This window comes from Dromiciops gliroides, chromosome 3 (genome assembly GCF_019393635.1).
Source record: "Dromiciops gliroides isolate mDroGli1 chromosome 3, mDroGli1.pri, whole genome shotgun sequence".
In the NCBI taxonomy this organism is placed as follows: Eukaryota; Metazoa; Chordata; class Mammalia; order Microbiotheria; family Microbiotheriidae; genus Dromiciops; species Dromiciops gliroides.
Genome location: NC_057863.1, coordinates 440,078,240 through 440,101,416, shown reverse-complemented (window position 1 = coordinate 440,101,416; position 23,177 = coordinate 440,078,240). Strand labels below are relative to the sequence as shown.

At 34.8% G+C, this 23,177-nt stretch overlaps 1 protein-coding gene and 1 non-coding gene across 2 annotated transcripts in view; both read right to left on the bottom strand.

Moving 5' to 3' along the window:
- SP3 (Sp3 transcription factor) overlaps nt 1-23,177 on the bottom strand; it is a 48,741-nt gene that overhangs the window by 1,943 nt on the left and 23,621 nt on the right. The window contains exons 5-6 of the mRNA XM_043994166.1: nt 3,378-3,570; nt 676-872 (exon numbers count right to left, since the gene is read on the bottom strand). Coding sequence (XP_043850101.1) covers nt 676-872; nt 3,378-3,570 — 390 coding nt within the window. The remainder of the gene's footprint in view (nt 1-675; nt 873-3,377; nt 3,571-23,177) is intronic.
- Nucleotides 15,579-15,683, bottom strand: LOC122752336. Its single transcript, XR_006356094.1, has one exon. It is a non-coding gene; the product is annotated as a U6 spliceosomal RNA (small nuclear RNA).

Sequence of the window (23,177 nt, the reverse complement as noted above, 5' to 3'; positions counted from 1 at the left end):
ATAAGCAAATACACTGTCCCAATAGAATGCTATCTCCCATCAATAAAATAGATATGTTGTTCATGACTTTTCTATCATGATGAAGATATGGAAGGTAAACAAGAAAGATGAACAGTACCCATTCAGTAAAAAGTGTCATAAATAAAAGAAGAAAACTAACTGTGACAGCTAACAGAAGGAACACTCATAATAGCAAAAGAATGGGACTGAATCTTTAATGATTTTTAACAAATCCTAACCATGAACTGTATTTTAAAGTATGAATAAAGCTAGTAAAAATCTTTGGATTTAGTGTTCAATGATCAATTCAATGGATATCTTTTAAATTGATGCCAGTTAAAATAAAAATTAGTATTTTTAATATCGCTAGCTTACACTTAAGTTCCCCCAAGAACAATGACAACAACAAAAAAAACCAAAAAACAAACAAAAAAAGCCACCTGATTTTAAAAAATATTTATTGCCTTTAAAAACACTTCAATTCTTAAGGATAAGATAAGTCATAAGGAGGCTTATATGATCCACTGTAATTCATTAAAAACAAATGTTAGTGGGGGCAGCTAAGTGGCACAGTGGATAAAGTTCAAATCCGACCTCAGACACTTGGCACTAGCTGTGTGACCTTGGGCAAGTCATTTAACCCTCAATGCCCCCCAAAAAACAATTGTTAGTAACCTGTATGTGTTCTTCTGTGCCGCTGTAACTCATCACTTCGAGTAAATCTTTTCCCACAGAACATCCAGTTGCACACAAAAGGACGTTCCCCAGAATGCCAACGAAGGTGAGCTCTTAAATGTGATGTCTTCCCATAAACTTTACCACATCCTGGGATGTGACAAATATGTTGTTTCTTTTTCCCAAGATTGGCGCCTCTAAAAAAAAGAAAGATACACACCCGTACAAAGTTATAGGGAAAAAAAATTCAAAATGAAGCACTTTACTGAGGTTTACTCACAATTTATCATGTTCAATTTCATGCAAAACTCAAAACTATGAAGGAAATCAGAAATTAGCATTTCATCAATTCTATATTTTTTAAAAATCCAATTTTATCATATAAAATATATGAATAAAAATCATACTCAGTAATAAATTTGACTGTCCAAAAAACTCAAGATATCCTCCAGTGGTTTGTTTTTAAAGGTTATTTAGAATTTTTAAAAAGATTATAAAATATGACTTTCTCAACATATGTTTAATTTCAAATTAATTTGAATATTTTTAAATACAGGTCTTTTGTTTATAGTTTTAATACCTATTAGAGTAATTCTAACTTTTAACAGTATTTTATACAGGTCATTTTCAGTCTACAAAGCTTTTGTTTAACTTTTACAGACCATAAGATTGCTTAATGAGTGAAACCATGTATTGAAGAGGTGGCTGAGTAATATAATTAGTTACCTGAAAATGTAATTATTGAATTACATGCCCATATTCTGAACAAACTTTGAAATGAAAGAATGCTTGGAAAGAGCAAGAAATGTGGACTGCTCTAATATGCTACTAAGTTTTTGCTAAATCTATGTCAGCAATTTCCATCCAAGCTGCTAGTTTTGCCTTTCTAGAGTCAGGCAAAATAAATCTAATCTAAACCCTCTTCCACATAACAGTCCTTCAGATACTTCAAAAGACTATAATCATGTTCAACACAAGCACCTTTCTCTTTTCAAGCTAAACATCCTACCCAGTTCTTTCAACCAATCCTCACATATGGCATGTTCTTCAGTCCTTTCACCATCCTAATTATCTTCTGGTATGCTCCAAGTTGTCTAAATCATTTCTAAAATATGGTGTCCAGCACTGACACACTACACTGCAGAGGTGGTCTGAAGACAGAAGAGTACAGAAGAACTCTCAGCTCTCATGTTGGACCAAAGCCTCTCTTAATGCAGCCTAAGATAAGCACATCAGCGGTTTTTTTGTTGTGGTCATACTGTTGACTGATACTGCTTTTGTAGTTCATGAAAATTTTCATGCTTTTCACACAAATTGTTGGCAAGTCATCCTGTATTTGTGGTGATGTTTTTTTTAAACCCAAGTATACAATTTTATGTTTTTTCCTGTAAAATTTAATTTTATTAGATTCATCCTATTATTCTAGCCTATAGAAATCTTCATGGATTCTCACTTTCTCATTCAAAGTTGTATTCAATTCACTCCAGTAACAAACAGAAAACCTAGTTTCTTACTATTGCTCTCATGACTCTGTATATCTCTAATTCTAAGTTTGTGGGTCCTTAAATACTAAAATGCTAAATGTGCTTTTTTGCAACAAAAGGTAAATTAGGAGCACACCAGGATAAGACTACATTCTGATTACAGGAACCAATCTGGGTTTTCCAAGGTATATTTTCCTGGGGAAAGCATATTCAGTTAGATAAGGGAAAAAAACATTTAAAAGCTTAGGGCTAAATGGCATGTACATAGGGCAAAAAGTAGCAAAAAGTACACAGGATGAAGAATCTAGTTCCTAATTTACCATTTTTCTAATTAAGGAAAACTTCAACTGTGGGAAGACTTTATTGCACATGAACACCAGAGAACTAATGTGGAATAAGTGTTGTGAAGGCAAGAAGAGAATTAAACACCAGAACTGATATGTCAATTCTTAGCAATGTAACTGATTCCACATAAATGTTCCCCATAATTGTAACATCCCTGACAATTTCTAGCCCCCAATTTTGCTACCAGATGATATATTTAGGTTCCTGCTTTGTGTCCTTGTGTGCCTCCTCTGCCCTAACTGGTTTAACAATGCTGAGGTATCCAGTGTACCAAGGAGCAAATGAGGGCTATTAAGTATCTTAGGGGAATATAATGAGATATTTAATAGTACAAAGTTAGGGAGTATAGAAAATATAGAAAGAAACCCCTTTTATATCAGTTTTTCTTCAGAGTAGATGTGTAAGAAGATAGGACAATACTGGAGATTGAGACAGATGAGATGATAGTAATATGAGGAACAAACAGAAGAAAAAGGGAACTTTATTAAAGAGAAATTATTTCACTTACTTTGAAAATTATAAATTGATGTTCATTTCATACAGATCTATACAATGTCTGTTAATCACTAAACAGAAGTTGTGAAATGTAGTGCTCCCAAATTGTTGTTATGCTTGCCCCAGTGTCCATGACTACTACTAGTTCTTAATAACAAAGCACCATATATATATATATATATATATAGTGAACAGTAGTTCACTGGACAAGTGTCTTAATGATTAGTCGTTAAAAATTATCTACATTTGCCTTTTTTAAACAAATAGCATATAGATTAATATGAGCTTTGAAAATGTAGATGAGACATTTATAATAATTTCTCATTTCTTAAAAAACATTTTCAGTATATTAATATGGGAATGTTCACATCTGCATACCTCCCACCACCTTCTTTACAGTTAGGACAGGTACAGGCTACTCGTCGAAGTCTTTTTCCTTCTTGATGTGGTTGGTCCCCTTCTTCATCTACCACCTGTACTCTCAAATGTGTTAAATCACTGGTATTCAATGTAGAATCACCGCTGAGCTGCCATTCTTCTGGATCAGGCTCTTCTTCCTTGATCCTAATATCTAAAGGAAAGAATAGATGGAAATCAGAAGTAGTTCACTGGACAGAAAGTAGGATAGTATGCCAATTGTTTTATCTCTATTAGCAAGAACACTATGTGTAATATAGTCCAAAATAAATTTTTAAGATATACAGCCCAGATTGGCCCAGAGTCCTTATCTAGCTATAAAAATCTACCATATTATAACTTTCAAATATTACCATATTGTAACTTTCAAATGGCTGATTTAAACAGTTAATATAGATAAGTCTAGGTCAAATTCTAATGCACTAACTTCTCTGCTAAAACCTCCCAACTGTAAGTGCCACATGGAAATAAAAAGGAAAGGTTTCAAATTTTAAAGGCTGCTAGTTATAAATATAAGTTTAAGAATCTATCACTTATGGGGCAGCTAGATGGCACAGTGGATAGAGCACCGGCCCTGGAGTCAGGAGTACCTGAGTTCAAATCCAGCCTCAGACATTTAACACTTACTAGCTGTGTGACCCTGGGCAAGTCACTTAACCCCAGTTGCCTCACTTAAAAAAAAAAGAAGAATCTATCACTTATGATATAAATAGCATTTTCACAGAGGAAAAAGTAACAAAAGTTTAAGACATTGTCCCTACCCTCAAAGACCTCACGATTTAAGTGGGGTGAGAAAACAGAGTGAGTGCCAAACTGTGTGCGTGGTACATATTCCAAGTAGTAGGTTCAGGAAATGAAGAGAATCACTGTGGTGGGTAATGGAGCAAGAAGCAGTAAGAAAAAACACTGTGGTTTTTTTTTTTAAATGAGGCCATATAGTAGGGGTTCTTAATCTGAGGTCTAGTCATTTATTTTTGAAATATCTTGATAAATGTATTTTCTATAATTGATTTCCTTTATAATTCTATTCATTTTATTTTATGTTTAGCCCCAAACAAGAAATATGAGGAAAAACCCTCCACCCTGCTTCTTTGCAGGTTCCCCTACATATAAATACAATTAGTTTTGCATAACATTTTTCTTCCTTTTTTAAGGGATAACTTGGGGGAGGAGGGAAGAAGAGGGAAAGTAGATGATGTAAAAACAAAAATATTTTGTGTGTGTGTGTGTGTGTATGTATGTATATAAAAAAACTCGTTTGGCTTCAGAGATTAACCTGTATAATTTACATATTTATTTATTGAACACCGCATTACCACAAAAGAATAACTTACAGCACAGATGAACGGTTAAAATATACGAACTGAGAATTGTCTAAAGAAGAAATGCAAACTATCAACAACCACATTTTTTTAAATGCCCCAAATTACAAAAAATAAATTGAAATTAAAACAATTCCTGAGGTCTTGCACCCTAATGTCTTATCAAATTGGGAAATGTCATTTTTTAAAATTAATGTTAGTTGATGTCAGCTGTGGGAAGTCAGGCCCAGTAATAAATATACTATTCATGAAAACTATGAATTGGTTTTAGAAAACAATTTAAAATAATATAAGTTGCTAAATTCTTCATACTTTTACCAAGTGATCCCACTGTCAGAACTCCAAAGAGAATGAAGAGAGAAACAAAGACCACATATGTACAGATATATACATTACAACACTTTTTATGGTAGCAATAATCAGAAACAAAGTACCCTTGGATTTGGAAATGGGAAGAGATTATAGTATATGAATGTAATGTAGTATTATTTTCCTTTAAGAAATAAGGAATATAAAGAACTCAGATAAACATGGAATGGTTTGTGTAAACTGATGTAGTGAAAAAAGCAAAACCATAAAAATATCATACACAATGATATAACATGCAAATGAAGACAATGCTAAAACAACTCAACTCAGATTTAATTTAATGACCAATCTAAGAGACCCTAAATGACAAAATGATGAAACAAATTCTCCCCTTCCCTCAGAGAACTAGAGGAAATGTTGCCTTTTAGACCCACTGGATCAGTGGTAGGCTCTGCTTAACTGTTTTTCTTAGTTACATGGAGAGGACAGGTAGGCATCCACCAGCTCAATTAATACTAAAAAAAAAAAAAAGTGATATAAAAACCAAAAAGCATTAATACGACTTACAAAGGAAAAGAAAGAACTGCAGGTCTAAATCAGAATATTTTGTCACTTAGAAATGCTTTACAGGACAAGATTGGTACAAGCAAGGTAACTAAAATTAATCTACATATTCAATATCCAAAGAATTCGTATCAGTCTCTCTTCGTTCTTATCCTTAGATACAAAATAAGGGAAGCATTTGTTTCTCTCCCTCTTGCCTTCCCAAGAAGAAATACCATGGTTAAAATAAGCTTTTTAAACCTCAGGCTTTAAAAGATAAACTAATGCAGTTACATTGCCTACATGCTGGATATGAAGTTTGAAAAATTACCTTGTGTGATGGTCAAATATGGAAGAAACTTTGACAGATTTAGCATGAAAGAAGATGTGTGTTCAATCTTTATTTACTTTTACCTTACAGTGTACACCCTTTATTTCGCATTACCCAAAAGCAACAACAAAATCTCTATGTACCTGTGCATGTGGCACTATACTAAATTTAAACAAAAACGTAATTTACTTCCATCAAAATATTGAAAGAGGACGTAGGTATGTAAGGAAAATAATTTTTTCTCAAGTATTCAGTTTTCTGTTTTGTATAGTTTTTATTGCTTTTATGATTATTTTGACATCATTTATGGTAAATGAATAAGGGATATGGGAAAAATGAGAAAAGGAAGCAATTAAGTATAGACCAGGTAACATGAAGTTCAATCACAGCTTCAATTTTCTATTTCTTTTAACAATATGACTTTCACAAAATGTATTACTATTCATAAAGAATCTCTCTCAAAATGTGGCTACCTGACTGAAAACAGCCTACTTATTTTTGTAACTAGGGCTACATCTCTTTAATTCCCATACACTCGGCTTTTCCCTATGTATTTCCAAATTAGAAACAGATTATTATCAGTTTTTTGGGCCTTAAAATGAATTTTCCAGACAGAAACAAACTAGGGAATGATTCTTGTATTTCCCACCTACCACATAAAAGCCAATGTAGCTGAAATATTCTGCAATCACATGGTCAAAGATACCATTGCTAACACTAATTTAAAAAAAATAGAAAACAATCAGGATTATATTAATGTTAGGGTAGGTGGATGGAAGCTTCTGTAGATTATCCTCATTTCTGGGCACTTTCAAAAACCTTCTAGATGTTTATATCTAATTTTCATCTCAGAATTTAAGACTTTCCTTTTCTTTGATACAAGTGTATTACTTTTGAAGCCATGATTAGAGTCAGGAGTTCACAAGTGGAATATTGAAAGGGGGGAAACGGGAGATGAGGACAGAAAATGAAACCTTTCTGAAATGCAAGAATTGAAAAACAGAGGGGAAAGGAGGAAAAGAATTAAAGAGGGATGTATGCATGTAATATTTAACATTCACAAACTACCTAATATCAATGACCCACAAAAAAATGTTTGAAAAGGGAGGGCATATTCAATGTATGATCCCAAGAGTGAAGAAAGGAAGTGGATAGGAAAAAGACATTAGCTACCAAAGCTCTTATCCCAAGATAGCCTGATTGCTCAGGAGGGGTTCTAAGCAATCATATTTATAGGCAAAAGAAGTTCACAAGTCAGTAGTCTGTAACTCAAACTATGCCTTTACTATTAAGAATAGTATATCACCTTAAAAAAGTTCTATATCTTCCTATTACTAATATATCAAGAAAGCTAAGAGTATACTATAATTAACTTATTTATTAACTAAATCGGGCATTCATATTTAATTTGGATAATACTAGATAAATATGAATTAAGGTACTTTGGATAAAATGAGACATTCTCTGTCATCAATAGCATATCACTAGGATTTTGTTGTTCTTGTCAAAGTCTAATTTTCTCTGCTTTCAAATTTTTTTAGAATGCTGATGAATTTGCTTCATTCGAGTCAAAGTTTATTTTATTTTTATTTTCCATTTAACAGGTTTCACCTGCCATGAAACAAACAGAATTAGACACAATATTGTAAAAATCTCTAATATTCTCATTTTGTAAGCAAATGATTTTTGTTCTAATTAGGACTTCCTAATTAGTTTATAACACCTAAGCTTCCTATGAATATTTTAAAATTAGGAAAATTTTGTCTTTTCTAACTTAAGATGTTAGCTCTAAATTTTTTTATTAATATGGCTAATTTCCTAATAGTTTGTCTTCATTTGCCTGGAAAGAAATTAAATTCTTCAGCAAAGGTTTTACTTCAACTTCAGTTCTTTACTGACAAATTTTCTATCTTGGAAATCTATGATGAAATCAACTTAAGAAATTCTCCTTTCCCTTCAAAATTCATCTGCATTTGGGACATTTCTATTCTATAACTTCCTTCATTTTTTTAAAAGTTCTGTTTCTGAGCTATGGACTTTCAGTCTATTTGCCCCTATTTGCTGAGGAGGGGACATGGTGAGGAGCGACTATTTTCCATAATTTATTACAAAGACCACCCCCCCACACACACACACTTTCCTCCTGTCTAGTTGGCTTCATTTGATCTTGTTATTCTGCCTTTTAAAGGAGACAAAGTAAACCAGTATCTATATGAAAATTAAGTTCTACAAGTCCAAATTAAAGGTCAAATAATGTTTCCCAAAGTTCCAGTTGCCCAAGGCTTAAAAAGTTATATTCTAGTTTCAGGCTGGGTATAATGGGCTTATCTACCTACAGTTTCTAGCCATCTTCATTAACCTAACCAAGCCTTCCCTATTTAACCTCCCACATAACTCACATAGGTTCCTAGTTTCAATCCTCTAATTGGAAAATGAACCAATTCAAAGGGGAAATGGAAAGGGTTGAGAACTACTTAACTTTGCCAAAACCAGTGGTTGGTCTATAAACTTATTTGGTATAACATTACTTCTCTTCTTGATGTAACAACACCATCTTCAGAAGCCTGTACCTTTCACACAAAGGTTTTACGGCACTAGATAAAAGTAAACAGACTATCTCAAGCAAGTAAAAAAGAATTAAAAGTAGATTCCCACCCCCACCCCCAAAGTAAAACAACACACAATTAAAATGGGAGTTCCTTGTTGCTGTTAGGACCTGCTAGAGAACAAGGCTTGAAGAATTCTGGCAAAACAGAATTCTTTCACAACCAAGGATCTCTTGTCCACTCAAATCTTCCCATACTATGTTTCCCCCCAAATCTTCATATTATTTTTAACCCTCCCACATGAAGGCAAGATTAAAAACTTTGAAAGGCAAAAGCTATATGGATATGTTCTGATTCATTTGTTGGAAAAAAAAAGTCTCATCTCATTACTACATACCTCATACACTGTCTTATTTTCAAGTTTTGTTCTTCCTGCCACACACTACATTTGTACATCTATCATCATCATTTGTGAAATGGGGCCAATGATACTATCTACTTCACAAGATATGTTTGAGGAAAGAGCTCTGTAAAACTTAAGTGTAAGCTATAACATAATTGAAGTGGTAAATACAGAAATACCCATTCATACAGAATGCTAACTTGACTTCCACTACACCTGGTGAAGTTAGGGGATTTCATCTATTGTGTAAAGGCCAGTTAGAACTAATGTTCTTTTCATTGTACACAGTATCAACAACACTATGTGTTGATCAACTGTGATAGACTTGATTCTTCTCAGCAATACAATGGTTCCAAAGGACCCATGATGGAAAATGCTCTCCAAATCCAGAAAAAAAAACTGTGGAATCTAGATGCAGATCGAACCATACCATTTCTATTGTTTTTGTTATTGTTTTTCGTTGTTGAGGTTTTTCCTTTTTGCTCTGATTCTTTTCTCATAACATGACTAATGCAGAAATATGTTTAATGTGATTGTACATATGTAACCTCTATCAGATTACTTGCTGTCTTGGGGAGGGGGGAGGGAAGGGAGGGAGAAAAATTTGAAACTAGAACTCTTATAAAAACAAATGTTGAGGGGCAGCTAGATGGTGCAGTGGATAGAGCACTGGCCTTGGAGTCAGGAGTACCTGAGTTCAAATCCAGCCTCAGACACTTAACACTTACTAGCTGTGTGACCCTGGGCAAGTCACTTAACCCCAATTGCCTCACTAAAAAAAAAAACACACACACACACAAAACCAAATGTTGAAAACTATCTCTAAATGTAACTTGGAAATAATAATAATATATATATATGAAAAAAACCTAATGTTCTTTTACTCAGTTTTGAACCATAGTACAAGAGCTTCAAGCAAGACTTGTCAAAGTCACAAATTAAATATTCTCTCCATATTTATGCACATGCTCACACAGAAACAATTCATTACTGCTTAATCATTTGATTTTCTCTGAATCGTATTGGCTAGTTTTAAGTCTTGAACTGTGTAAATCGTATACAATTGGCAGGAATACCAAAGAGTTATTTAGGCCATTCTTTTTGTCTCTATGCAAAATTACAACTTACTAAACAAATCAAAGGAACCACTATTTTTCCATTTTTTCCTCTCATTAAAAATCTCAGGGGAGAGGGTGATGGTAGTGCAGACCATTTTCTCTTAGTAGATTCACAGTATCTAGTATGAGAAAATATTCAGAACAGAAATAAGACCAGAAAGTATCAGAAACAAGTTAAACATTTTTGAAAGCTGTATGTTGGATTTGTTACATATTTGAAAAGAAGTAATATATAATATTTAGTCTGGTGTATGATCATTTTTTTCTGGTATTTTATTGTGTTTAAGTTCAAGTGTATTCAGTCTACTAAATTCAAAATAAAAAAGAAATGTGATCTACTAAGAGCAGAACTATCTTGCTCCTCTGGTTGTATCCCTAGCCTTAGCCCGGTTATGTATGGTCATTAAAAAAAGATAACCCCGGGGCAGCGAGGTGGTGAAGTGGATAAAGCACTGGTCCTGGATTCAGGCGGACCTGAGTTCAAATCCAGCCTCAGACACTTGACACTTATTAGCTATGTGACCCTGGGCAAGTAACTTAACCCTCATTGCCCCTCAAAAAAACAAAAACAAAAAAATCATAACCCCCAAAATTATCTAGTCCAATCCCATCTCACATCATAAATCCCATCTTAAAAATAATTTCTTCCTAAATTTTCAAAAACCATCCCTCTAAATAACTCATTCTAGAATTTTACCAAAAACAAAAATCAAGCTTGCTCATCTATAGTCTAAAGTATTAATCTTCCATTTTTGTGAAAATTGGGACTGCATTTACCTATTTCCTGCTGTACCACACTTCTGTTTACCACTATTTCCACAAAGATCACTGACAGTGTGATCAGTCATAATATTTTCAAGTTCTTTCAGAATGTTCTTCCCCTTCAAAAGTCTAACCCAAACACTTCTTCATGTATTTCAACTCTAATCTTTTTAAGATATCTCCATAATGGTGTGATTAAGAGTCTTGCTTTTTTACCTTTAGCTAAATTGACCTAATCATTTTATTTTTGGGGGGCAATGAGGGTTAAGTGACTTGCCCAGGGTCACACAGCTGGGAAGTGTCATGTGTCTGATGAACTCAGGTCCTCCTGAATCCAGGGCTGGTGCTCTATCTACTGCGCCACCTAGCTGCCTTGACCCAATCATTTTAGATGAAATTTCTAAGTCCTTTCCATTCATCATGCTTATAAATTATAGGCCACCCAAAGTCAATCTATTTGGAATATATGAAAAGCTATTAAACTACAAAACAATTTTCCATGGCATAAAAATATATAAAAATACTGACTGATATTAAACCACAAGCCATTTAAAAAGAGAAAGTTTCAGAAAAACCTAGAAAATTTTTTATGAACTGATACAGAGTGATATGAGCAAAGCCAGGGGGAAAAAATTATCAATATTGTAAGGAAAAAAATTTTTTAACTCTGAATAATGCAGTGACCAATCAGAACTTAAAAAACCAGGTAGCATGCTACTATCTACATCCTGACAGAGAATGAATGTATGGGGCAGTTACATTTTTGAAAAATTTATGAATTACTTTTTGCTAGATAATGATTATTTCTTACAAGAACTGTCTTTTTTTTTATTGGGAGAGAGAATTTTAAGGATAAAAGATATTAAACAAGTATTTCCCTCTGAAAATAAGGGGAAAAAAGGGGGACTACTGAACCATTTAAAATTCAAAGAGAAGACAACAGACATGAACAGGTTTGAAGCTAACATGAAGGCATTATACACTTTTTTTAAAAAAGAAGCTGTAGAAATTCATGGTTTCATATGATTTTTTTCTGTTCTACTCTGTGTATGAAAATGTTGTTTTCATGTCTGTAAAACTCTGAACAACATTAAAAAGCAAAACAAAAAAAACATAGTGTTCAAGAGCTATATCTCATTGTAAGATCTGGAGCTGAAAGAAACCTTAGAGATTATGTAGTCCAAAGTAAGGTTTAACAGACAATAATTCAGGGAATCCAGAAAATAATGAAGGTCATATTAACACTCATTTAAATAGCAACTACTTAAATGGTTTTTATTCTCCATCATTACCCCCAAAAAGGATGCAGCAAAGGCAACAATTTTTTTTTAAATCCCAATTCACGAATGTATTTGTAATCTTCACAATCTTCTCAAAAAGAATAAACTAACATGCAATACTTTACAGAGTACATCCTGGTGACTGATATCTCTCCAAGGGCCCGTCAGGCTGCTAAATAATGAAAGACTTATCATGACAAGGTTGGCCACAAGTCGATGAATTTTTTTGACCAGAATCCCAGAAAACAGAAAAAAATAGCCAACAATACTATGTGGTCTCCTTCAATTTCTTCCATGTATGAGTAGTGGAAATGGGGTCAGAGGACAATTTTTAAGACTATCAGCAAACATTCATAGTAACTGCTGGTACCTTTAATATGCAGATATTTTCCCCAATTAAATTGACTCTAATAGAAGGACCAAACCTCATCCAATTTTACATTCTCAATATGAATAAAACTAGAAAAGATAAGAATTTATAGCTGAATGGGTAGATGACTCAGTTTCTATTCTGAGAAGCAATTAAAGGAGCTAGTGGAATTGGGTCCACATAATGCCTAATCGCAACAAGAAACCTCATGTAGACTTGATTATGTTACTTCACAGTACTCAAAATGAACATAAGATACTTACAGAACAAAACAGTCATTGCTGTTTATATACTAACACATGTTGAAGGGGGTAAAGTAAAGAAATTCTATTAAAATTCTGATAAAATCGGGACAGCTAGGTGGCGCAGTGGATAGAGCACCAACCCTGGACTCAGGAGGACCTGAGTTCAAATTTGGCCTCAGACACTTGACACTTACTAGCTGTGTGACCCTGGGCAAGTCACTTAACCCCAACCGCCTCACCAAAACAAAAAAGAAAGAGATGAGAAAATTCTCCATAATAAAAAAATATACCATGAGTAACTCTGAGAATGGGCACAGGACACAAACCTAGTGAAAACACAACAGATCAAGAAGTTAAGTCACTAGCTTATAATATACCTTGTTTAAGAAGTTTTGTGTTGTTGGTTTTTTTTAAGATAATTGATAAGGAGAGGACCTAAAAAAAAACTAGGTTTGGTATCAGGAAATATTTAGTTATTGACTAGCTGGAGCAAAATGTAAAGATGGTAATTACATCACCATTACCTCAGGAAAGTTGAATGAATTAAAAACAATTGCCATAATGGAAAGTCCCAAAATAGCTTCACCAGTAAAAGTAATCTTTCCAAGCAGAGAAAAACAGCATTTGTATCACAAAGGAACACACTAATATGAAAACATTTTTAGAGGTAGAAAATGAAAATACTAGACACAGTATAACCTTACTAATAAAACAATGCAAAGCATGGAAGAAAAGACAAGCTTATAAAAAAGACCTGACATTTATGATAGCAGCTAGTATTTGTGTAGTGCTTTAAGGTTTGCAAACTGCTAGACAAATATCCCATTTTATCCTCACCTATTTTGCAGATGAGCTAAAGGAGGCAGGCAAAGGCTAAGTGACTTGCCCTGGCTCACATGGCAAGGAAGCATATAAAGTCTGAATTTGAACTCAAGTATTCTTGAGGCCCAGCTCTCTAACCACAATGATATCCTCAATCATTTCATGTGTTACCTCCACAAGCCAGATCATCCCAAGAAAAATTCTAGATCGGAACTGGGAGGAAAAAACAGCTATAGGGGCAGCTAGGTGGCGCAGTGGATAGAGCACCAGCCCTGGAGTCAGGAGGACCCGAGTTCAAAGCTGGCCTCAGACACTTAACACTTACTAGCTGTGTGACCCTGGGCAAGTCACTTAACCCCAATTGCCTCACTAAAAAAACAAACAAACAAAAAAAAAAACCAGCTATAAAATGGTACTCATCTTCTGGCATTTATATAGCGAGAGTACTGTGTGCCAGGTGCAGTGCTAGACAGCGGAGATAGAAAGAAAAGCAAAAACAGTCCTGCTCTCAGGGCAGTGAACTTATTCTAATAGATAAATAGGACCAGACAAGGTAACCAGAAAATACATACAGAGTAGATATCAGACATCAGTGACAATACCACTTAGGTGATGCAAAGGATCCAACTGTGCCTGGAGTAAGGAAGACCTAAGTTCAAAACCTGCCTCAGATACACACTAGCTGTGTGACCTTGGGCAAGTCACTCAACCAGTTTGCCTTGGTTAATTAATTTATAAAATGGGGATATTCATAGCATGTAACTCCTAAGGTTGTCAGGATCAATTGAAATATTTGTAAAACAATTAGCACAGTGTCTAGTACATAGTAGGTACTATATAAGTGTTACCTATTATTACTACTACTACTACCACCACCACCACATTAGAAGACCATTAACTAAGTACTCAATGTACTTTGTGAGAAAGTGGCAATGACAACTAAGATGATAAAGTCTGAAAAAGCATTGGTGACACTCCCTTCCTCCCTTTACTTACTCCTAGAACTGAGAAAACCCTAGCCATCCACCTTGAGCTCACTCCTCTCCCCTACACTATGTCTCAAAAACCCTCTACTTCACTCCCCCTTCTCTTCACTTCTGCTCCAGCCTCAGGGGAAGTCCATCTAATTCTGCCGAGTCCATCCCTTCTTGACTTCTCTGTGGAATATTGTTCTCCTTTCCTTCAACTTCAATCTTTCCTTGGCTAGAGATCCTCAACTGCTGATAAAAACATTCCTTTGGTTTCTATAGGTAGGTTCTCTCATACGTACATAACAAGTTCTAGCCTCAGTCTCCTTTCATGAATCATCACTCATGTGTGCATCCTAATGCTGGGTATCACCCAAGATGGTCTTGGATCCTCCTCTTTCTAGATGGGTGACTCCTAAATCCACACCTAACACTTACTTCTCCCAGTTGGATTTTCTTTGCCAATTGTCTGCTGAACACCACCACGTGGATATCCCCTTAACCACTCTAGCTCAGAACATTAAAGAACTCATTTTCCTGTTTAACCTTGCTCCTCCTACAAACTTCCTTATTTTTGTCAGAACAAGCCATAAATAAATCTTCCTCCACAAAAAAATAAACAAAACCATATGAATTTACAAGAAAATTCAACTGAATATTCAAAGGACAATCATTACACAAACTATTTACAAAAAAGGGATCCTATTTTATGACTAGGTATTAGCTTTACCAGGAAAGCAGGGGTTGTTCAATATTAGGAAACCAGTAAATATAAAAGACCATAATAAGAACAAGAACAAAACTGGTGCAGCTAGATGAGTCAGTGAAAAGGGGGGGGGGGCGCAGCAGCTAAGTGGCATAGTGGTTTTATAAAGCACTGGCCCTGGATTCAGGAGGACCCGAATTCAAATCTGGCCTCAGACACTTGACACTTATTAACTGTGTGACCCTGAGCAAGTCACTTAACCCCAACTGCCTTGCAAAAAACAAAAACAAAAAAATCATATAATTCTATCATCAGTTACTGAAAGTTACTTTTTAAAATGTTTTTATTAGTATCTTTTTATTTTTACATAATTGATATTTCCCCAGTATTCCTAGCCATCCCTATTCCAAAGAACTATTCCACAGAACAAATAATATAAAGCTGTGAAACACTTCACACAAATTTTTGACTTCTCTGCACAGGGGCCCATGTTAATCTTCTCAGAATCATTCCAATTTCAGTGTAAATGCTGTTGAAAAGACTTGGTCAAATACAGTATTCATTTCTGCTAAGGAAAAAAAAACACACTAGAAAAACATAGGAAGAAATAGTTAACAGTACTTCCTTATAAAAGTAAACAGTTTGTATATAAAGCAAGAACCAGCATTATATGAAATGAAGAGAAACTAGTGGCCACTCCAATAAGATCAAGGTAAAATGGAAGATGTCAATTGTCACCCCAACTAAATATCATGCTCTAAATGCTAGCTATTGCAATAAGACAAGAAAAATAAATTCAGGAAATAGGCAAAGAAACAAAATTTTCACTTAATGCAAACTGTATAATGAAGTATTTAGAAAACCCTAAAGAATCAACTAAAAGTTAACTGAAACTTCAACAAAGCAGCAAGATATAAAACAAATCCACATAAATCATCAATCACATTATCAACAAAATGGCAGAAGATGCAGAAATTCCATTTAAATGTATACTCAAGAGTATATCTACATATACACACACACAAGTTATATAATTACTACTATAAAACACTATTTAAGGAAACAATAACAACAATAATCATAACTATTATTAATTTAACAATGATGATGATAGCTGATAACATTTATGTACTTTAAGGTTCTCATTTTATTTTCACAACAACTCTGAGAAATAGGTGCTATTATTTCCCCAAGTTACCACCAGCTACACTGTTTTTGGACTTCTTTGGATTGCTTCATCTTGCCTTCCTTCCCCAGGAAATTGATCATGTTACGAGATTGAATCTGCCTGGTCCTCACATCTCTTCAGCAGCCTCTCCCCGACTGTAATGGGATAGGGCCGTGGGCCTTAAAGAAGGGGAGCAGCACAGTTTTTCTCACCATTTCCCACCAACTATGCTGCCTCTGGATTTCTCTGGAACTTTCTAACATCCCCTCCCCACCCTGGCACTGGGTACTTTCCCTCCCACCTCTTTCAGCTTCCTTTTGTGTGCTGTCTTTCCCCCCTTAGACTGTAAAATCCTTGAGGGAAGAAGCTAGCACCCAGACACTTAATAAATGTTTACTTATAAATTTTTTGCAACTCAACTGAAACTGGGTTTACTAATGTTACCAATGATCTCCCAACCATTAAACCAAATGGTCTTTTTTCTTATCCAGACTTCCTAACTCAGCAACTTTTGAGTTGACCATATCTTCCTCCTACATTCTGCTCTGTGGTTATCTCATACCTATCATTGTTCAGGCCTTGATCACCTCTATTATAGGGTGCTGTAATGGCCTCCTAATGAGTTCCTCAGCCTATAATATTGCTCTTCTCCCATTATCTAAGGCTCACAATAAGGGGCAGTTGGTGGCTCAGTGAATAGAGGACTGGTCCTGAAATTGGGAGGACCTGAGTTCAAATATGACCTCAGACACTTACTAGCTGTGTGACCCTGGGAACCTTAAAACCTTAAAACATCCAGAGCCATCTCCAGTCATTCTGATATGTAGTTTGCCACTGGACAGAGATGACTCCAGCGGAGAGTGAGGCTGATGACTCTGCACAGTCCTGCCCCACTTAAATCCAATTCACTGTAAGTCATGACATCCATCACCCTGATGTTATGATCCTCCTAGAAAATGAAGGACAAACAACAACAACAAGAAGGCTTACATAGCTGTCAAACTGATACTCCTAAAGCACAAGTTTGCTATGTCACTACCCTGCTCAAGCAGCTTCAGTCACTCCCTACTGCCTTTGGATAAAAATATCCTAAGTCTGACTCATCTCAGGTTCGCAGAATGCTCTAGCTTCCTTTAAAGCACAGCTCAGGGACCACCTCTTAAGGGAGGGCTTTCCTGGTGCTCTTCCACACCTGACTTGAAATTACTTTGTGTTTACTTTGTCTGTATTTTAGATATGCATACTTGTTTGTAAGTCTTTTCCCTGTCCTGCCCCTCCCCATCTGTAATGTAAATGCATCCTAAAGGGAGGAGGCTGTTTGGATTTTGGGTTTTGGATTTTTTGGTCTTTGTATCAATAGTTCCTTGCACCTTATCTGTTACATAGTGTGCACTCAATAAATGTTTGCTGGATTGGATCAATCTTTTGCATGTGTTCCCTTCTCCCCATTCATACAAGCACTATCCTAGCTCGGGGCCTCATCATTTTTCAACTACATTATTACAAGGGCCTCAACTGCTATCATGGCTTCTAGTCCTCTTCTTTCCAATGTATCAGACACAATTGCCAGTCAGTCAATAAGTATTTACTAAACATCTACTTTGTGCCAAACTGTGATAAGTGTTGCTGATAGGAAAAGAGGCAAAAGACAGTCCCTGCCCTGAAGAGGCTACCAGAATTATTTTTCTAGGGCACAGGTCTTGATCATTTCTCCATCCCCTCCTTTCACATAAAGACTTTACAATGTGGCTCGATCATGCATTTCCAGGATTATTTCACATTACTCTCCTTTACACATTCTATAGTCCAACCAAACTTCCTAACTGCTAATACCCAAACTCAGTATTGCATTTCTTTGTCTCTGTGCCTTCATTGGCCTGGCACATAATTCTTCAACTCTGCCTCTCAGAATCTTGATGGTCATTCAAGGTTCAACTCAGTTACTACCCTAACCATCTTCTCAACCCCAAGTTATTAGTGATTTCTTATTCATTAAGTTACTTTGTATTTATTTTTTGTATATAAATTGTATTTCATATTTACCCCACTTCCTCATGCCAATAGAATTAGGCATTCTTGAAAGCAGAAATTCTTTCTTTGTACTCCACAGAATCTAACAGTTCCCTGCATGGAGTAATAAATGTTAAATGGAATTGACTAACCAAGTAACATAGGACAGAATGGCATAAGCACAGTGGGTCCCAATGTCTTCTGTGAATCCTTTTTAACAATTGCAACAAAAATGTGTTGTGAATACCCAGGGTAACTGAATATACTTCTTTTTTGTTTTGTTTTGTTTTTTTGCAAGGCAGTGGGGGTTAAGTGACTTGCCCAGGGTCACACAGCTAGTAAGTGTCAAGTGTCTGAGGTCGGATTTGAACTCAGGTCCTCCTGAATACAGGGCCGGTGCTTTATCCACTGCGCCACCTAGCTGCCCCCTAAATATACTTTTAATAGTCTTTTTAATTTATTCATTAAAAGCTACAGGGGCAGCTATTAAAATTAATTAAAATTTGTGTTCTATAATTATAAAATATAAAGTGTTATTCTACCTATAAGTATGAAACTCTAATATAAAATTATAAACTATTTTACATGTAACATTCTATAAGAATTTAAAGAAGTGATCCAGGAAGATCTTGTAAGCATACTACTACCTGAAAAACTTCGTATTATTATTATTATTTTTTACAAATTTGAACGAATATAACATTTTAAATTAAATAAGTCACAACTTGGAAAATGTATTAACATAATAATCATATCTAAACCTAATTTTGATATTAGAGTTTTTATTTCAACAAAGCTTTACAATATTTGACTCAATACCAGACAAATATAGTCTTAAACCTGGTTCCACATTGTTAACCTCTATATTTTGATTTAAAACAAGAAACAAGTGAATATGCTCATTCATACAAATATGTGATGGAAAATGGTAGGGGAATTTTACAAGCTCCCTGAGAGATGGAAACTCTTTATTTTGAACTACCTAGCTAGCTAGTTATGACATAAAATATTTACTTTTCTACTGGCTAGTAACAAATGCTACATTGAGATTGTTGTTTTTCAGTCTTGTCTGACTCTTCATGACCCCAATGGGGGTTGTCTTGGCAAAAATACTGGAGTGGTTTGCCATTTACTTCTCCAGCTCATTTTACAGATGAGGGACTGAGGCAAACAAGGTTAACTGGCCTAGAGTCACAGCTAACAAGTGTCTGGGCCTGGATTTGAACTCAGGAGGAATAGAAGTCTTCCTGACTCAAGCCCAGCACTCTATCCACTGCACCACGTAGCTTGCTGCCCTGTTTTAACAAATACAGATACTAAAAATTCAACTGTATACATTCTTTTTTAAGATCAATGTTTATTTATAAATTCACCATTGTAAGTAAAGAATTTCTTCAAATGTGGCTTTCTTCTCTTCCACCACAAGCACTTTGGCTACCCTTTCAATGAAACTGTACTGAATGAATGATCAGTGTTGCCAACCAGTTCATTAGAAAATCCAACAGATATTAGAATAGTAACATAAGCAAAAGATAGGTTTAAAATGAGAAAAGTCTTAATACTACAATAAGAAGCAATATAAGAGTTATTTCTGAAGAACATTTGTGATGGACTAAGACGTTTAAGATGGCTTATAATACATATGCTCAACAATCATGGTTTTCAAATAGCCTGACTTTGGTGCTTACAGGAATGTAAAGTTTCCTCATACCTTGATCATGTGATTCATAGCATATGAGATACAGAGTAACAAAGGAATACTAGGGAGCTACTCTAATGCAATCAATGTACAGAATACAGAGAGGGTGTGCATATTTATCTAATAACCCACTGGCAATCAGTTTGCTCTCAGATGTCAAACATATGTAGTGGTTTGAAAATAAGTTGATAGGTTGAGAAAGTGCAAGAACATTCTATACTTAGAAGCAGTCAATGTTGGATGTAACTGCTGCTCAAACATCAAAATAATCATGTGCGTGATGAGTTTTGGATCACTGCAAAAAAAAATTTTTTAACATCTAAAACAAGTATATGATGCTTGTTGTCACAACGGAAAAATATATTTGTAACATAATTAGACAATTATTTACTACTTAAGGAACCATTCAAGAATTTGTGACACAGAATACTTAGGCCACTGATAAAACAAAATGAGAACCAGAGGTATAATGGCTGGATATGAAGGAATCACTGCTGCAAGCACATAACGACCAATTTTCAAGACAGTTGAAAAATAATAAAGGTCACAGAGACGGTACTTTTACCAAAAAATAGAAGCAAATGGTATTAGCAATTATTAGCCATATTGCCTGTTTCTTTTCTCTTTAAAATTTTTATAAGAATATTCTTCTCTGCATGAACTGAGGTTATAAAATATAAGGAAAACTGGAAAGCTTTTGCAGATAGTTTTCTAGAAGACCAAAACTTTATGGTAATTCACTTGATTGCAGAGAGAACTTGTAGCAAGGAAGGCTAATGGCTATATCTAAATCCAGCTGCCTTTCATCATTTCAAGAATAAGAAATACACCAAATTAAGTAACAAGGGGGAAAAAAGGGAAAGAAAAAAACCACAAAATCATAACAAAAAGATAGCAAAAAGAACTCAGAAATAAGTAAACAAAAAATAAGTTCTAATCAAAGAGAAATTACTATAAGCTCTTCAATCCAGTTGAGAACTGCAACTGCATAAGAAGCCTATTGGAAACCTAAAGAGACTGAATAGAACAGTAATAATCAAAAGCATTTGGTACTACTTAAAAAACAGAGGTTGATTATTAGAACAGATTGGGTACATAATACCCAATGTTTAATAAATCCAAAGACCCCTACTACTAGGTTAAGAATGAAGTATGCTGGGAAAACAAGAAAGTTAGTGGGCAGAAATTAGGTGTAGACAACCACATGGCACTATATACCGCAATAAGTGCCTAATGGATTCATGATTTTTCCCATAAAAGATCATATCATAAACAAAATGGAGGAGCAATGAAGGAAGTAACTTCACAACGTTTTTGAAATTTTTTTTAAAACCAGATGCAGTTAAAAATCAGGAGAAAAACAGGTATCTGGCAAAAATAAACAATTCTTTACAGAAAGTTTCTCTAATAAAGGTCTAATAACCAAAATATATAAGGAACTGTTTCAAACTTATAAACAGTTCTCATAAAAAATTCATTTTAGCAACAATTGTTTTAAAATGCTCCAAATAACTAATAATCACAGAAATATAAATTAAAGCTTCTATCTTATAAAACTGACGAAGATGACAAAAAGGGAAAAAGACAATTGTGGTCATTATCCTCATCTCTACTATACTACAAACCTGGACTCCACCCCAGAGTCTCTTAGGTCTGATATCTAAACTTTCACCTCATCTCTGAGAGGTGAGTTTTCCCCTTATTCCAGAATATAGTCTTCCACTTCATTCACTGTCCACCTAGCTACCCCTATTCCTTTTCTCCTTTATATTTTGCTTTCCCCAATTAGAATATAAGTCCGTGAGAGCAATACCATCTTGTTTGTTTGACTTTATATACTCAGTGTCTAACACAGTACTTGGCTTATAATAAGCACTCAATAAACACTCGGAAAGGAAAACTAATGTACAGTCTAGGGAACTGTAAATTGGCCCAACCCATCACTATACTAAAAAATACATTTGGAACTATGCCTTAAAAGTCACAAAACTGTATATAACCTTTTACCCAGTGATACTACTGTTAGGCCAATGCCTTTAGTCCAAAGAGATGAAGAAAGGAACCCTAAGCAAAAAATATTTATAGTAGTTTTTTTTTTTTTGTAGTACCAAAGAACTAGAAACCACGGCGTGTCTACTGATTGAAAAATAGCTGAATTATGGTATATAAAAGTAATGGATTGTTATTACACAGTAAGAAATTACAAAGTTTCAAAGAGACCAAGGAAGGCCTGTAAACTGATGACATCACCATTATACTGAAACAACTTTGAAAGACTTTAAAATCTCTGAACACAATGACCACCCATAATTCCAGAGAGCTGATAATAAAGCATGCTTCCCTTCTCCTGACAGAAGAGGAACAAACTCAAGGTGGGGAATGAGATAAACATTTTTAGTTACAATCAACTAGACTACAATTGACTACAATCAAGTATAGTCAATTTCTACTTAATTAAAACAAGGTGCTTTAAAAAAAAAAACAACTTAACTATCTATGTCACTTCCCCTCAATGGGGAGAAGGCAGGAGGGAAAGGGGTACTAGCAACTATATTCACCCCAACCCTGGAAAAGAAAAAGGGGGCAATGAAGAATTTTTTTTAGCTGCGAAGGGTCAGAAACACAAACAAGCCATCTTTTAAAATTACATGTTGAAAAAAATCATACAGGTACATGTTGAATTAATTATATATTTGAAAAGTAAACTAAATATAACAGAAATTTGTAACTTCAAGTACAACCCTCTTTCTTCTATTATATTTTATATAGAGAAATGTTCATTTTATTTGGTGGTTTTAAATTTCAAATAAATTTTTTAAAAGGAACTAAGTCAATGAACAATTTTTAAATTCTTAAAAATCAAAAAAGGACATGAGAATAGTTTTTAAATGTAAGATAAAAAATAGCAACAAATCCCTGGACATTGAAAAAGATTGGCAGACATAAAACTCAAAAATGCAAAGATGCAAAAATATTTGGGAAAAACTTTTATTTGTTTTTGGTTTTTTTTGCAGGGCAATGAGGGTTAAGTGACTTGCCCAGGGTCACACAGCTAGTAAGTGTCAAGTGTCTGAGGCCGGATTTGAACTCAGGTACTCCTGAATCCAGGGCTGGTGCTTTACCACTGCGCTATCTAGCTGCCCCCTGGGAAAAAATTTT